The 15,531-nt window shown below is 64.5% G+C and overlaps 1 protein-coding gene across 4 annotated transcripts in view; it reads right to left on the bottom strand.

Annotated features, from left to right (window-relative positions):
- KCNQ2 (potassium voltage-gated channel subfamily Q member 2) overlaps nucleotides 1–15,525 on the bottom strand; it is a 52,628-nt gene extending 37,103 nt beyond the window's left edge. For all 4 annotated transcript variants that reach the window (XM_029220960.1, XM_029220961.1, XM_029220962.1 and 1 more), the window contains exons 1-2: nucleotides 15,195–15,525; nucleotides 817–907 (exon numbers count right to left, since the gene is read on the bottom strand). In XM_029220960.1, the coding sequence (XP_029076793.1) occupies nucleotides 817–907; nucleotides 15,195–15,490 (387 nt within the window). In that variant the 5' untranslated portion in view covers nucleotides 15,491–15,525. The remainder of the gene's footprint in view (nucleotides 1–816; nucleotides 908–15,194) is intronic.
- Nucleotides 15,526–15,531: the final 6 nt, after the last annotated feature.

Below are 15,531 nucleotides of genomic sequence, written 5' to 3'. Positions count from 1 at the left end.
GTGTAGCCGGTGTGCGAGTGGCGACCCCGTCCTGTGTAGCCGGTGTGAGAGTGGGGACCCCGTCCTGTGCAGCCGGTGTGGGAGTGGGGACCCCGTCCTGTGCAGCTGGTGTGCGAGTGGGGACCCAGAGGGCAGAGCCGATGGAGGGTCTCCGGTAACTGCCAAGGGGGCGGGGCTCCCATGCCCGGGGGCGGGGCTCCCATGCCCAGGGGCGGGGCTCCCATGCCCGGGGCAGCCCCAGGACACAGCGCAGGGCAGGCAGGGGTGGAGGGCTCCCCAGAGGTGCGTCAGCTTCCCTGGGGCCCCATATACCTCCATCACCAACAGCAACACAGAAATTACCTGTGGTTGCCATGGCGCCTGCCCCACCGATCACGGGGTTGCTGTGAGCTTCCCAACCCCCAGCCCACGCCCACATCTGCCAGGGAACACCCCACACTATGGGGTGGAGGGGGCCCCCGGGGCCCTCAGGCTCTAGTGAGAACAGAAGGCGGGAAAGGGGGTGGGGACGGGGGCGCGCTATCAGGCACTGTGACGACACAGGGAGAGGCCAGCCTAGGCTGGAGGGTAACAAGGTGCCGGGGGTGTTCGGGGGAGGGGCGGGTGGGGGCTGAGCATGCCGCAGCATCACCAGCGTGGGGGGGAAGCTGGGAGGGACCCAAGGGCTACCAGGAAGAGCAGGGGCCATGGGTGCCTGGAGGACGGGGGTCCCTGCCGGTGGGCGTCTGGGAGATCACACCAACGGGACCGGGGACAGGCTGCCGCCCACGGGCTCCGCCGCCATCAGGCCCGTCTGCGCCGACCCGCGGGACCCACCAGGATGTAGAGCGCGCCCTCCGAGCTCTTCTCGTACTCCTTGATGGTGGAGAACACAGACAGCACGAGGCAGGAGAAGACCAGCAGGAACCTGGGGGCCGGAGCAGAAGGCGGTCAGCCAGGCCAGGCAGCCAGCCGGCGCGGAAGGCACAGGGCAGGGCAGGGGCACGCGGCAGCCCAGGGCTCCACGGTGGTGCCTGGGCCCAGCTGCTCTGCAGGACGCCCACCACACTCCCCCCGCCGCCCCCACCAACGTCCCTCGCCAACGTCCAACGTCCCTCTCAGAGGGACCACAAACGGGGGACACTGCCTTCCGTGCCGCTGGGCAAACAAGAAATGAGTGAACCTCACAGCCCGTGCCCACACAGGGCACCCCGTACGCAGTCACCCCTCTCCTCATCCACAGCTGTTTCCTCACCAGGCCCCGAAGTAGACACTTCCTGTCTCCCGACTCACACCAGCCTCACACACACCGTCCCGGCGACCTTGGCCGCCGGACCTGTGTCTGCAGGCGGTGCTGGCGGGGGCACTAACGGAGCCGATGGGCAGGAGGTGTCCAGCCAGAGCAGACAGGGCGGGGCTGGGGTCCCAGGGAGCAGAGCCCCTGAGGGCTGAGGACAGCGTCCAGGCCTCCTGAGGCACAGGGCACCTGGTACGGGAAGCTGGGCGGGGACCCCACACCACGCCCCTCCCACTTCATCACCACTGGGACACCCCCATCACCCCAAGGAGTCGAGACCACCATCCTCCGTGGTAGTAGTGGAGGAGGGGAGATGAGACCCTTCAGAGCCAAAGGCACATGGTCCAACCTCAGCCGGGCCACAGCAACAGTGACTCGGGCCCTACCCCGCCCAGCCCAGCCTGCGTCACGGAGCGGCGGCCCCGCCCATGTGCCCCAGAGGCCTGACCGCCAGGCCCAGAGAGGCGCAGACCCGCCTCCACATGCAGCCCCTCCCCAGAGCGTGGCCCCGAGGATGTCTCCGGACGTGACCCCAGCTCCAGGGCAGAGGCGCTACGGGGCGGATAACGGAGGCCGCTGGAGCACACAAAACGCACGCGGGGAAACGGTCACGTTTCAAAACCTCAATTAATTTCCTTTGCTCATTAGCCGATTTATTCAATTAGCTGAGCCCTGGGGGAAAAAATGTCCAGATGCCTCATGTGCCTTATACTCGTAATTCTCTGCCTGCGGTGGGAAGGAGCCCACGTGCCCAGAGAGGATCTGCCAGGGTCAGAGGAGATCCCAGGGTGGTGAGTCAGGACCCCGGGGCCTGGGCAGTGGGAGAAACTGGCAGGATCCCCAGCTCAGCTCAGCACTGGACGCGGGAGCCGGGGGGACGCATAGCATGGTGGGCTTCCCTGTGGAGGTGTTCACAACGCTGCAGGATGAAGAGCTGGTGGGGCCAACAGGGAAGGGAAAGTGTTCCTGGCAGAGGGAAGGGCAAGTGGACTGGCGCCAGGAGGGGGTCGGGGGGGGTCGGGGGGAGACAGTGTGTCCAGGACCCAGCAGCGGGCAAGTCTGACCAGACTGGAGATCGGGGCCCTGGGATGCCTGACGCCATCGTCACCTATCAGGGAGACTGAGTCCAGGGCTGCGCCCACAAAGGGCAGCTCCTCGTGCTTTATAAAAACATTCCTCTAAAGAAAAACAGGAAAGACCCAGGTCCCAAGGTGACCAGGCCCTCTCAGCCCAGCCTCCCCAGGGCGCTCTGACCAGCACCTCGGAACCTTCCAGAATGGCCAGGGTACGCTGCACGAAGCGCAGCCCTTCCTAGCAGGCAGCCGCCAGGCTGTCGGGAGCCCCACCAGCAGTTCAGGAGACAAAGCTGCGGCCCAAGCTGGGAACCTCCCCAGCGGCCCAGCCCCAGGAGGTGCCAGTGACATTCCAAGTTTTGTTTTTGATGTTCTGGGACAGATGGCCGCAGATGGTACCGCCTGGGGTGTGCAGGGGATGCAGCAGGGTGGACGCTCCAGAGAGAGGCCGGCACACCCACACGACAAGGAGGAAGGAGAGGCAGCAGCAGACTCCCACGCGCAGCGGGCACCCCAGCCATGCCTCCAGGTGCAGGCAGGGCCCCCGCAGATCAAGAAAGGGACAACTCCAAAGGGCAGTGATGTCCCCAACCCCCTGGCCACTCACAGGTAGCCACGATGGGGAAAAGGCACTTACTTCCAGGTCCCCTCCTGTCTGCGGGTAACCCTGTGAGTGGCGACCACCCCTGCCCAGCACACAGCCGCATCCTGGGCCCGGAGACCTCCGAAGTCCACGCGCATCCAGCGAGGCTGGAGGGGGCCCCGCCTCTGGCCTCGTGGTCCCAGGCACGGCATCCTCCATTACAGGGGACACTTCCCCGGGGCCCAGCCCCGGGGAGCCAGGGGGTGGGGGGGCCAGCCCTCCCGCAGGACGACGCAGGTGATCACCCCCAGCCCTGAGGCCCATCGCAGGGCCGCCCGCTGCGGTTATGCTGGGGCCCTGGGCACTGGAGCATCCTGGAGACCCTGGGGAGTCTGAGCCAGGCGGGGGCCTTCCTTCCCAAAGACCTCTCTTGCCTCGGTGACCCGGGTTCTGGCTCCTGGCAGGCTCATGGAAGCTGCCAGCTGTGGATCTAAGGGACTCCCCTTCTCCCCTCTCCTCCTCTGGAGAGGCATCGGGGAGGTGCAGGGTGGACGCCGCAGCACCACTGGGAGGCCCCGGGAGGCAAGCTGTGTGCTTAGCACCGACCCCCAGGCCCCAGAGGACGTGGTGGCTAGTAGCTGGGTCCGCTTCCTCCCCAGATGGGATCGGTGAGCAGTTCTACCCGCCCACAGGCTGGGAGACCCATCCCCCTGCTGCAAGGTTCAGCTCAATGGCCAGCACCATCCTGTACATCTCCCCAGCACCGGACCAAGGCCCCAGGGCCCTGGGGGAGGGGAGTTCTCATGCCCTCCAGCCTGGGAACTGTCCAGGCTGCAGGAAAAGAAAGGAGGGGAGGCAGGAGGTGGCTCCAAAGGCAGAACATGGTGGCTAATTATGATAATGAATTCATCGTCAGGATGCTTCCCTGGCAGCGGTTGCCAAGGAGACGAGCAGCTCAAGCAGCTGGTCCCCAGCCCCAGATTCCAGAAGCTGTGATGGGGGTCAGGCAGAGCGGCAGGCCAGCCAGGGACCTCAGACCTTGCTCACCTGGGCAGGGGGGAGGTAGGCCACCTGGAGAGTGAGCATCAGAGCAGCCACATCCCAGATGCACAGCCAGGCCTGCACCACCCAGTTCACGAGTGGCCGCGAGGTGCGGCGGGCCCCAGCACTGCAGGACCCACAGCAGCAGGAGAGGCCTCAGCCAGACATCAGGAGGCACTTCCACAGCCTGAGCTCTGGGCAGAGATGGACCCCTCTTTTGAAACAGGTGGAGGCACGGCAGGGTCCTCAGTGTAGGGATTCTGACGCATGGAGAGACAGGCAGGGCAGGCGGGAGGGACTGAGGGTGGTGGAGGCTTGGGCATTGGCCAGGGGAGCCCCCCAGTCAAGGCCTGACAACACCCCTCGAGGCGGTCAGCCCACCCACAGCCGTGCCGCAGGTCCTGGGTGCACACGTGTGCGTTCTGCCTGCCCTGCACTCTCGGGAGGGGGCAGCCGCCACCCCCAGAGGGAGACCCCACTGCTTTCGGCCTTCCCCTCCCCCATCTCACTGCAGGGAACACTTCTCTTCCGGAAAACGTGACAAAGTCTCTGCCACCTCATTCCCACGTCTGGTTCCCACTGTTGGGAGGGCACCAGGGTGGGTGCCATGGTGCTGGCCCACAGCCCAGACTCCCTCGCTCCCTTCAAATACTAAGTTGGGAGATGACTGGGATTATTCATCTCATTTTACATATTTAGTGAAATACACCTTTTATAAGCGAATGGCAGGGTTGGGAGGAAAGGAAGTCGTGTTATCAGCACCCCACTTGCTCACCCCCAGCCCCTGGCTGGCAGAGCTGGGAGGGAAGGATGGGGAGGGGTCCCTGACATCAAGCACCACCCCCCAGGCTACAATTCAGCGATGCACCAGGCAGGGGACAACCCAGCAGATTGGAAGAAGATGCTCATCCGTTTTACAGATGAGAAAACGGAGGCTGTGATGCAGCTCACCGCGGCCACGCGGGGCCGAGCCTGAGCACCCCTTCCACTGGCGGGGTCTCCCCAGGATAACGTCCATCCCAATAAGGCCGGGTGGCCCGGGAGCCCAGGAGAGGACGGGGGAGGAGCCGCCAGCGTGAGGCCCAAGCTCCCGCACCGGGTCCCCGGGGAACCACCCGCTGCCTCGTCCATCAGGACTGCAGTTGGCGCTGCAGCCCGGAATCTAATTTCACCCTTAATGAACTGCTCTGCCTCCAGTACCAGGGGCCACTGCCAGTCTCTGGGCGACAGGAAGCCTGGACTCCTGACGGCTGCTCCGGGCGCAAACAAGCCAGACGCGAGGAATCACTCTGAGATCCCGCCGCAGCCGGAGGGAGTGGGAGGCCGTGTGCAGACCCTACCCTGGAAACGAGCCCTGCCCACAGGGCCGCCCACCCAGGCCCACTGCAGTCCCGCCAGGCCCCCGTACACGGCAAGTAAGTGCTCAGTAAACGCCTCAGACCTGACAGGCCCCAACCCAGGAAGTCCCAGACCCTGGGAAGGTCCAGCTCCAGCCTTGGCATTTGAGGCCTCCCTTGAATTAAATTAAATTGAATAATTGCACATTCTGTGGATTTCACATCAATTAAAGAAAAAAACAGAAACAGAGCAGGTTGTCAGGGACTGAAGCAGAGGGTAAGGCCCATCCGCCCGTCTGTGCCCAGGCAAGCCCTCCCCACCCGTGCCTCAGCTCCCCTCTGCGCCAGCACAGATTTGGGCGGGGGAGCCTACCCCTCTGCCCACACTGCTCCCCGCACCCCCTGCCGCCAGGGGACCTGACCCCGTCCTTCAAGGAAGGACACTGCTCTGAGGCTTCTTGGGGGGCAAGGAGGGCCCCAGCCTCCCCCTGGGACGCCTTAGCATCCACACGTGGGGAGCAGGCAGCCGCTGGCTGATTTCCTGTGCTGTGGGGCGGGGGTCCCCCTCCAGGTGTGTTTTCTTCCACGGTCCACACTGAGCTCTGTCCTTGTAAGTCCTGGTCTCCCCCGGCCCCGGCTCACTCTGGGGGTCCCCGTCTTGGGGTGCGTCCCCCGGGCCTGCCACACACCCCCAGCACAGCCACCTTTGGGGTCCCTCGAGTGCCAGGCTCTGTCCAGGGAGCTGGCCTGACGAAACGGTCAGCATGGCTGACCCCCGGCCCTGCGGGTCCCACAGCCCCAACCACGCGGAAGCCTGCGCAGGAGCGGGGTGAGGAGGGGAGGGGTCCCCCGCGGGAGGCACTGCCGTGGACAGGCCTCTGAGGTCAGGGCCCAGGGCAAATACCATCTTTCGGGGGAGAGGTGCGCCCCCCGCCACGAGGGGTCAGTTTGGACCACCCCAGGCATCTGACATCCCCTTCGTGAGCACAGGAACCCATGCAGGCGCTCAGGGTACCCCCACACCAGGGCCCCTCACAGACCCGCCTCCCCAGGTCGACAGCACGGCCAGGCCTGCTCCCCCGGACTCTTCCTGAACACCCTCCAAGCGGCTCTCGGGCTGGCCCACTCCCCCCGTGCCCCACGGGTCATAGCTCAGTGGTCCCCTAAAAACACTCCTGGTGTTCTGCCGGCCTCCATCTGCACACCTCCAGCGACAGCCATGGGCAGGACCTCATTTTAAAAAGCCCCCTCCCGGACCAGCCCTGGTTCTGACCCCGGGGGGCCACCAGGCACGTGCTTGCCTGGGTCCTTCTCCAGGCCAGAGGCGCCGTCTGCTCCCCAGCCGTAAGCCGAGGGCGTAGGGTGAGGGATCAGTGACAGGGAGGGCCACCTCATTCTCCCCCGACCCCAGGGGCACCAGGAGCCCTGATGACAGAGACAAAGCCCAACACTCGTCCAGCAGAGATTTGTCTGATTCCACGGGAAAATCCCCACCACACACGGTTAGCACGAAGGAGGACAACAGCCTGAATCCGATCTCCTTTAAGAAACGCAGAGACAGGCACAGATGCTCGGAAGGCAATCGGGAAAGACAAACGCTCCTCCTCAGCTTTTCTGCATCTTCTCCGTTTCCTACGGTGGACGTGTGTAATTTTCATAATCAGAAGAGGTAATGGACCATAACCAAGTGTTTCTCTAAGAGGCCGCCAGCCCCTCTCGCTCAGACCACGCAGTGCTGTCTGCCCACCACCTGGCCTGAAACACTGGATTTCCGTCCACACGATATTAATTCAGCTCTCACCTAATCAAACCGCACAAAGCGGAGAGGACCGTCTTGGAGAACGTTGACCAAGGAGGAAAGAGCTCTGTGAGCACAAAAGGCTGAATCGGGAGGCGGAAGCAAGCGGCCACGCGCCTGCCCCAAGCGCCCCGTCCGCAGGCCAGCCAGTGATGGGCCAATCTCCCCACTTTCCATGTCCCGCACGGAGCTCACTTGGAGAGACGGCCGTGGGCTCGTGATCAGTACCGCGGCCAGCGCCCTGCACGGCGGTCCTGCCTCAGCTCACCCGGGTCACCCCCGCCAGAGGCTGAGCTCCAAATGCTCTCACTTCCTGTTCCTCCGGGTGAAAGTCGAACCCCGGGTCAGGCCCTGCCCTCCTACTGGAGGGCCCGTCCCGGTGCTGCCACCACATCCCATCAAGGCTTGGCCTCCAGGGAGAACAGACTTCTAAACGCCAGTGGACCCAGCCAGGCCCGGCAGGACCGGCAGCCCTGCTCAGAGCCCTGCTCCCAGGAACAGAAATGGACCCGCAGGTGCTCACCCAGGCTCCTCCCACTTCCACATCCCACTCCCCCCCCACCCCCGCTTCCTCCCCCAAAGCCTGGAATCCCAGGAGAAACTGGCCTTTTCCTCAGACAAACCCTTCAAATATTTTTTTCCAAGCCTAAATGTAAAAGCAAACTCAAAAGTTCTAAGCTCTCTAGTCAGGTCAAGGCTGAGGCTCCAGGGAAGGAAGGGGCGGACCAGACAGGACCTGGAGGAGGGAGGGGCCTGGGCGGGGGCACACACAGCAGACAGCCAGGAACAACCTGGGAGCTGAGACCTGTCCCCACAATAGACGATGAAGGAATCTCTGGAGACGCTGTTTCCAATGAGTCCGAGTAGGACTTTCTGGAACAAACGCGGTTCTGTACATTTACAAAATATTCCAGGGGGCTTCCCTGGTGGCACAGTGGCTGAGACTCCACGCTCCCAATGCAGGGGGCCCGGGCTCGGTCCCTGGCCAGGGAGCTAGATCCCACATGCACGCTGCAACTAAGAGTTCGCAACTAAGGAGCCCACGTGCTGCGACTAAGACCCGGCACAACCAAATAAACAAATAAATAAATATTAAAAAAAATTATCCCGGGTAATCTGAAGACATTAAAGACCTGATTTTACTCAAGCCGGGTAGCCAGCAGAGCCTAAGGACGCTCAGCTCTGAGTACATCCTGGAGATGAAGGTCAGACTCAGGGCTGGCGGCTGGAACACACCCACCCTCACGTCTCAACCAAGTGAAGCCAACACGGCCTCTGCGAGGAGCTGCCGGAAGAGGCCCGCCCGCTCCAGCGCACCCTCCCTTGGGCCGATCCCAGCTGCTGGGCAGTGGGACCAAGGCTCTGGGCCGCCGGTGGCCGAGAAGAGGCGAGAGCCCCCTCGTGGGCGGGCACCCGCCCCAGGCCAGGGGTCTCCCCACCGTCCTTGGGGCTGCTGGAGAAGGCGCAGCCCTCACCCAGCCTCTGCCGGGCTTGAGCACCACTGGCCCCGCTCACCAGCGCGCGCTTGGGTCCGTCACTCAGCCCGGCTCACCTGCGCCCCACCCCATGGCGTCAGGACACCTGGTAGAAGTCCTGCCGCTGTCCCTGTTCTCCCTTCGGCAGGCACCATCCTGCCCGTTCCCCAGGGAACCCCCTTTGCATGACAGGACCCTCACTTGCCAAACCCAGGCCTTCACAGTAGGGAACTCTGGGGCCTGCGTGCCCCGGGGCTCTGGCTGGGCTGTGATGAAACCATCCAAACGCACTAGGGCAAACTGAGGAATGTGGGCCCTGCAGCCCCACTGGGAGGCACGCAGGCCCCAGAGCTGCCCACCCAGGGGCTGCAAGACCCAGGCATCCCCAGCCCTGCTTCCTCCTGGTTGAATTAAAAGCTTGGTGCAGCCCAGCTTCAGACAACAAAGACCAGCCCTCTCCCTAACTCCGGACCATTTGCAAAACAGCACCTGGACCACCTCCCCCCAACTCCGGCCATGGCTGTCTTAATTCACACGAGGAACAGACAGGCTTTAGAAATAGTCATCTCTCTGCCCTGACCCCTCCTGCACGCACCCTCCTCACCAAGAGGGGTTTTGGGGGTTCACCGCCACCCCACCAGCTGCCAGGGGAGCAAGCTGGGAGCGGTCATCGGGCCACGGCCGCCTGCAGAACAGTGGAAAGAGGGCCTAGGGGGCGGGGGCAGCTGCGTCAAACCCTCCCCTCAGCATGGAAGGCAGAGTCCCTGGGGGACAACCTCGGGGCTGCACGCCCCTCTTCTTTCTACCTCGGATCTCACCAAGCTGGCCCGGGCTTGCTGGCCGGGTGCCCCACAGCTGGGAGGGAACTGCATGGCACAGATGAGGCCCGTTTCCCGATGCCGCAGAGCTGTCAGCAAACCGCTGTTGGAAAGCACAGCCGGGCACCAGCCTTCAGAAGGGAGTGGCTGTGCTAGAAGGAGTCTCCCATGCTCTGGGGCAGCGCCAGGAGATGGGCTCAGCCTGGCGGCCCACGTGACACTAAGTCACCACACGACAGCTTAGGAGGGTATGCAGCTCATCAGGACGCAGCCCGTGCGGAAACCTGGGGTCCCCTTTACGGTCTGGGGGTCCATTGGTACAACCCGCTCGCAATGGTCCTTCTCAAGCCAAAACCGTTCTGGCCTCTATGCTCGGAGGTCCAGGGCGCTGGGACCATTCAGCCGTGGAAGGAAGACCTCTCCCAATACCCAGGCAGCTGTAGAACAGTGAGGTCCTTTAGGAAAACGGCCAGTCCTCCTGGACAAACACAGCTTCAGACGGGGGCCCCGTGTCTAATCACGCGGCCACGTTCACAGCGGCCCCAAACCCCTCCATCCAGGCGCAGTCACTGGCCGACGGGACTGGGAACACCCCCGGGCCGCGCTGAGGGCGGATGGCGCAGGGTGCTGTCCCGGACGCGCCCACCTCCCTCCGCCTGGTCTTCCTCCTTGCTGAGTGACAGACAAGGCGGCCAGGACCCCGTGAACGTCACACGCTCCGAGCACTGTGCTGAGTGATTCACAGGAGACAAGCACAGAATGGTGTCCCCACGTCACAGATGAGGGGACACAGGGCCCAAGGCAGGATTCCCCGCCAGGCCCACGCAGAGCCCACGGTCCCCACGGCTCACCACCCTCTGCCCACGCGCGCCCCCTGAACCATCACTGGTTATAACCTCACACCACACCTGACGGGGGCGTGGGGGTGACGAGGTGACGTCTGTGACTAAGGCACGTACCCGGCGATCTCCATGCAGGAAAGGCCCTCCATTTACACTCGAGAACGTTTCAAATGACCCACCTACGAGGTAACCCAGGCAGCACGGTTTATAATGAGGCTACCGGACACAGGCCAATGTCTCTCACAAGCCTTGGCTCAGGAAGGTGCAGAAGGCTGCAGCCCAGGGCCGACCCAGCATCGTGAGCCCCAGAACTGGCCCCCAGCCCCACCCACCCCCATCCCCCACAAGGAAAGGGTCACAAGCCCGCAGTGCCTGCAGCACGTCCCGCCCTGTCGTGCCGAGCGGAGGTGCGGCCCTCTGCGGGGTCCCCCACCGCCATCCTGGCCCTCAGCACCTTCCACGAAAGGCCCCAGAGAACTCTCAGTCCTCTGGAGCCTGTCCCTTCTCTGGGGCATTCGGAACGCAGCTCCCGGGGGTGGGGGCAGCCTGGCGGGCTCGCCAGGACGGACTCAGGACGCCTGTGAGCGGTGGCCAGGAGCAGACCCCGGGCCTCACCGTGGACACGCAGGCGCGCAGGGATTAACACAGCCTAGGATTCACTTACTGACCAAAACGGACCAGGAAGAACCCCCTGAGACGCTCTATCCACCACCAGGCTCGGGCTGCGCTCCTGGAAACAATCCGGTCTCTTCACAATCATTCCGGGTTTAGGTGTTTTCCGAGGCGGTGCCCACGTCGAAGCCCCCCGCCGAGTCTCCGTAGAGACTAGTTTCAATGTTTGACTTGTACTGGTTTCTAACAAAACAGATTTTTCTTTGTTCTGATCTGTGAAACTGTCCAGAACGGAGCTTCCTACCGACCCCATTACCTTGAGGACACAGACCGTTTGCGGGAATTCACGACAGTGTAATTAGACACCGTGATTAAGAAACACTTCATTAAAAAACACTTCATTGTCTTATTGTGGGTGAGAAATCCTACGATGAGGCCTGAGGTCTCCAGACAGCCGACTGGGGACAGTCTACTGAGCCCTGGTCTCCCTGGAAACCACAACCCTCCTACCGTTTTCACCTTTGGGGAAATTTCCGTAAGATTCTCCAACTCTTCAATCAATAGACATTTCCTCCCCAGGATTGCAGCGAGGTCTGGGAGCTGAAAGAAGCTGAGAATACAGCCATTCAGACCCCAGTCTCCTCTCAGAAGCAGACACCCAAGGCCACTTGCCCTGGGGCCCCCACACCCCCTAAGTGCAGTCACACCGAGGAAAAGAGAGGCCAGCACGTGGGCCCACACTTGCCCACCCGAGGGCGGACAGGTGAGAGAGGGCAGCGGGCGGCCTGCACGTGACCAAATGTGGAACCTCACGTGGGTTATCCGAGGCCACGCAGGGGACTGCAGCTGGGCCCTGAGGCCCCAGGCCCCCATCCCGCTGCCCCCAGCCACAGGCCCCGAAATGTCAGCGGCCCCCCGAGACCCACCTGGACGCCATCCGAGGACGGAGGGGGCTCGTTGGACTAGCCCGAGAGAAGGCAGCTCACAAGAGTGAGCCGCTCAGGCGAGCCCCGGCCTCCAAGGGCCCGTCCCTGCCCTGCAGTCACCGGCATTTTCCATCCCACCTATTTCAAACACAGTCTCACCTGGCAACTCCAAGTGGCTTTTGGATGTTGGAAAAGTCAACCGATCTGCACCCCAAGTTCCCATCACTGGGCCGAGACCCCTTCGGTCCAGCGTGAGTGGGGCAACTCAGGAACTCGATCGTCTCCGCCTCGGTTTCCTCACCAGTGAAAATGGGGCCACAAAGTGAGGAACCCCTGAGACCAGCGGACAGCGGGCCGGCCCAGAAGACGTGCGGTTCCCCTCCCCTCCTAACTTGAGCCTTGGGGAGATCCCCCCACCCCCTCACCATGATGGAGCAGCTGCCGCTCCCACCCGTGAGGGGAGGGGGCAGCGCACCCAGCCCAGGCTCTCAAAGGGCCCCCAAGGCCTTGCCTTAAGTAGCCCCTGGGGCCCCACTGGCCTGGACACGCATCCCTGAAGTGTTTGGGGGCCTTTTCTGTGGCTCACACCCCCTCTGAGAAACTCATGAAAACCCTAGACCGTAGCTAGAAAATCCTCTCGTGTAAAGACGCCCTGCTCTAGGGGTGCACAGACCCTCGGAGCCCCGAGACCTGCCTGGGGGTGTGAAGGGCAGGCAATGGTGAGCTGAGAGGCACCCCTTCCCCACCCCATACGGCCCAGCTCCTCGCAACAGGGCCCCCGCTCACTGCGGACGACACCAGCCTGCCCGCCCAGAATCCCGGCCAGGTCTGGGTGAACAGCCACGCGGGGCGGGGACCTGCCCAACCGGGGACTGCTCTCCCTCTCCAGCCGGAGCAGAGGAAGGGACACTGCAGGGGCCTCGGGGCTGGGAGGGGGAGCCCGGGCGGGCTCCCCTCAGCCTGGTCCAGGATCCTCCTGACTCAGGGAAGCCTCCCGCCCCCACAGGCAGCAGCAGTGATGGTGATGGCTCCAGGCCCAGAGGCACGTCCATGGAGACAGCCCGTCCGCAAAGGGCAGGGGCACCCGGCCTGATGCCCACCAAGCCCGGGGGCCAGAGGGCGGCCACCTCCCTCCCCACCTCTGACACCCAGAGGGCTCAGCACACCTCTGCCTTCCAGAAGCCAGGCCTTGGTGGAAGGTGGCCCAGGAGGGCAGCTGCCCCAGCCCTGCGACCACTCCCGGCCCCCACTGCCCCTCCCAGGCCCAGCTCAGGAGGGGCTTGAACTGGTTTAACCAACAAACCGAACAGACGAGGGCCAGTCCCTGCTGGGGGGCGGGGGTGCACAGGGGAGGCCGCACCACTGGGGACCAGCAGATGGGGGCAGTGAAGGCCTCCCGAGTCCAGTGGGCTGGGCCCAAGGATGGGCTGGGCCTGGGGACAGCTAGTGAATTCCAGGCCCGGGGAGCCGGGGGGTGACCGATGAGCAGCAACAGCGGGACAGAGATGTCGCCGTTCAGGAGCACCCCCGGGCCGGCGCCGGGAGGGTGGAGACCCCACGCGGTGGCCTCCACAATGCCTTGGGGGCAAGGGCAGCTCTGCCCCGTTCACTGCCCCTGGACCCTCACACACTGCAGGCCCACCTGTCCCGACTCGGGCACTCCCGAGGCGGGGGCAACGCAGACCCACACCCAAGAGCAGCTGCCTGGCCCCCAGTCCCCACACTCCGTTCCCAGTTCTGAAGGCTGCAGCTTCCAGGACGCAGGACGCACGGAGGGGCCGGCCACTTCGGGCCTGGGCAGGGAGAGGCCACACAGAGGGGACCCCGGGAAGTGCTGCTGGCGGGGACCTTCGTGCCCAAAGCACAGCAAACCCTCCAGCAGCCGCACCACAGGTCAGACAGGAGTGGGGGCACCGCTGGGCTGTGCCCATACACCAGAGGTCACCTCGGGCCAGGACCTGGCTGACCAGAGCTGGCCCCCACCCGGCAGGGAGAGGAGGCACGGGGCTCTTCCAAGGAGGAAGAGCGCACCTGGGCATGTCCGCCCCGGGAAGAGCCAGGTCACCTCCCTGGGGCAGGCGGGGGCTGACTCAGTGCCAGGGGAGCCTCTGCCTCTTGGGACTCCCGGGGTGGCTCAGCGCTGGGGCTGGGGACAGTGGCCAGGAGGCCTCCAGGGCTGTGGTGACCCCCAGGACACCTATCCCTCCAGCAGCTTGGCATTTCCTCCCAGGGTCTTCTCCCCCACCCACAGAGGGTCCGTCCAGAGCACACACTCACAGGTCACAGGCACACTCACGGGCACACACCCCCTCATCCCAGGTGGGCACTTGGTCGGAGACGATTTCCCAGAATCCACCCCTCACTCCCATCCCCAAATGCCTCTTTCTCACAAAATGGCCGAGTCCCTGGCCCAGTCTAGCTGGGATGGGAGAGAGCGCCTGTAGGCTCAGAGGCCGTGCTCGCCACCAGCACAGGCGCGCGTGCACACACACACACACAAACGCCACACACTCGAACACCCGTGTGCACACAATGCCGGCCTGTGGCCACCAGCCCTGGCGCAGGAGCCAGGAGTTCCCTGAACAACGGGCCCAGGGACACCGACAGCCCTCCCAGGGCCAGGGCTGGCGGCCCCAGGATGGTGGCACCCCTCTTCCTGGGGGTCCACTCTGCAGTAAAGGGGGTCTGGAGCCCAGAACGCGCGCCGGGGCGTCAGGCATGCACCTGCTCCTCCAGCGAGCAGCGGCAGGGGCTCAAGGCTGTGCTGGGTGGAGGGGAGGGTGGGGCGACGCAGGCCAGGCCAGGGGTGGGTGCAGGCACCACGGGGCAGGAACAGCCAGCTAACTACCCTCAGCCCACGGCTGGGGGCGGAGAGGAAGGACGGGACCCCTCCGCCACCGCAGCACCCCAGAAGCGCACCCTGGAAGGGGGGCCAACCCCTCCCCCATCCCCCTGCTTTGAGGGAACCCATCTAGAGGGGGCCCTCTAGGAGTCCAGGTCCAGTGACAGGACGGGCAGCGCCGCCCTCCCTCCCTGGTCGGCCCTTTGTTCGGTGCAGTGGCCGTGGGGAGGGGCCTCTCAGGGCTGAGGAGGGGAGGCTGGGGCGCTGCACATCTCCCCATCCTGCGGGGGAGGGACTGATGCAACCCAACCAGGCCGCTGGCGGGCGCGGGAGGGGGACAGGCGCCCCCACCCCGACCCCAGAACTCCTTCCAACCAGACGTCTCCAAAATTGCTCTCCAACCTCTGTCCTTCTCTTGAACCAAGGGACCCCAGGCACACGGTGTGACCGACGCGGGCGCTCGGACACACACGGAGGCCCTCGTAGCCCGCAGCTGTGCGCCCACGGGCCACCAGCGGCCGATCGCCCGGGTGCCTCGCGACCCGCGCCCGCCGCGCGGGTGGGCACTCACACGTAGGCGTGGTAGATGAAAGCCCAGCCGCGCGGCCGCTCCAACACGTTGTAGAGGAAATTCTGCAGCTTGCGGTAGAAGGCGTTGCGCTTGGGGGGCTTCCCGGCGCCCGCGCCGCCCGCGCGCGGCTTACTCAGGATGCTGCCGCGCTTGGGGGCCTCGGAGCCGGCGATGAGCAGCGCGCCGTCTCGGGTGGAGTCGGGCGCGCCGGGGTCCAGCCCCACGAAGCCCACCTTGAGCTTCTTCTCCCCGCTCGGGCCGGGGTACACGCCGCCGTTGCGAGACTTCTGCACCATGGTGCCGGGCGGCGCCCGGGCGGGCGCGGGCTCAGCGGGGG

This window comes from Monodon monoceros, unplaced genomic scaffold (assembly GCF_005190385.1).
Source record: "Monodon monoceros isolate NGI ecotype Baffin Bay Population unplaced genomic scaffold, NGI_Narwhal_1 Super_Scaffold_13, whole genome shotgun sequence".
Classification (NCBI taxonomy): domain Eukaryota; kingdom Metazoa; phylum Chordata; class Mammalia; order Artiodactyla; family Monodontidae; genus Monodon; species Monodon monoceros.
The sequence above is the reverse complement of the archived record's forward strand: the minus strand, read 5'-3'. Positions and strand labels throughout refer to the sequence as shown.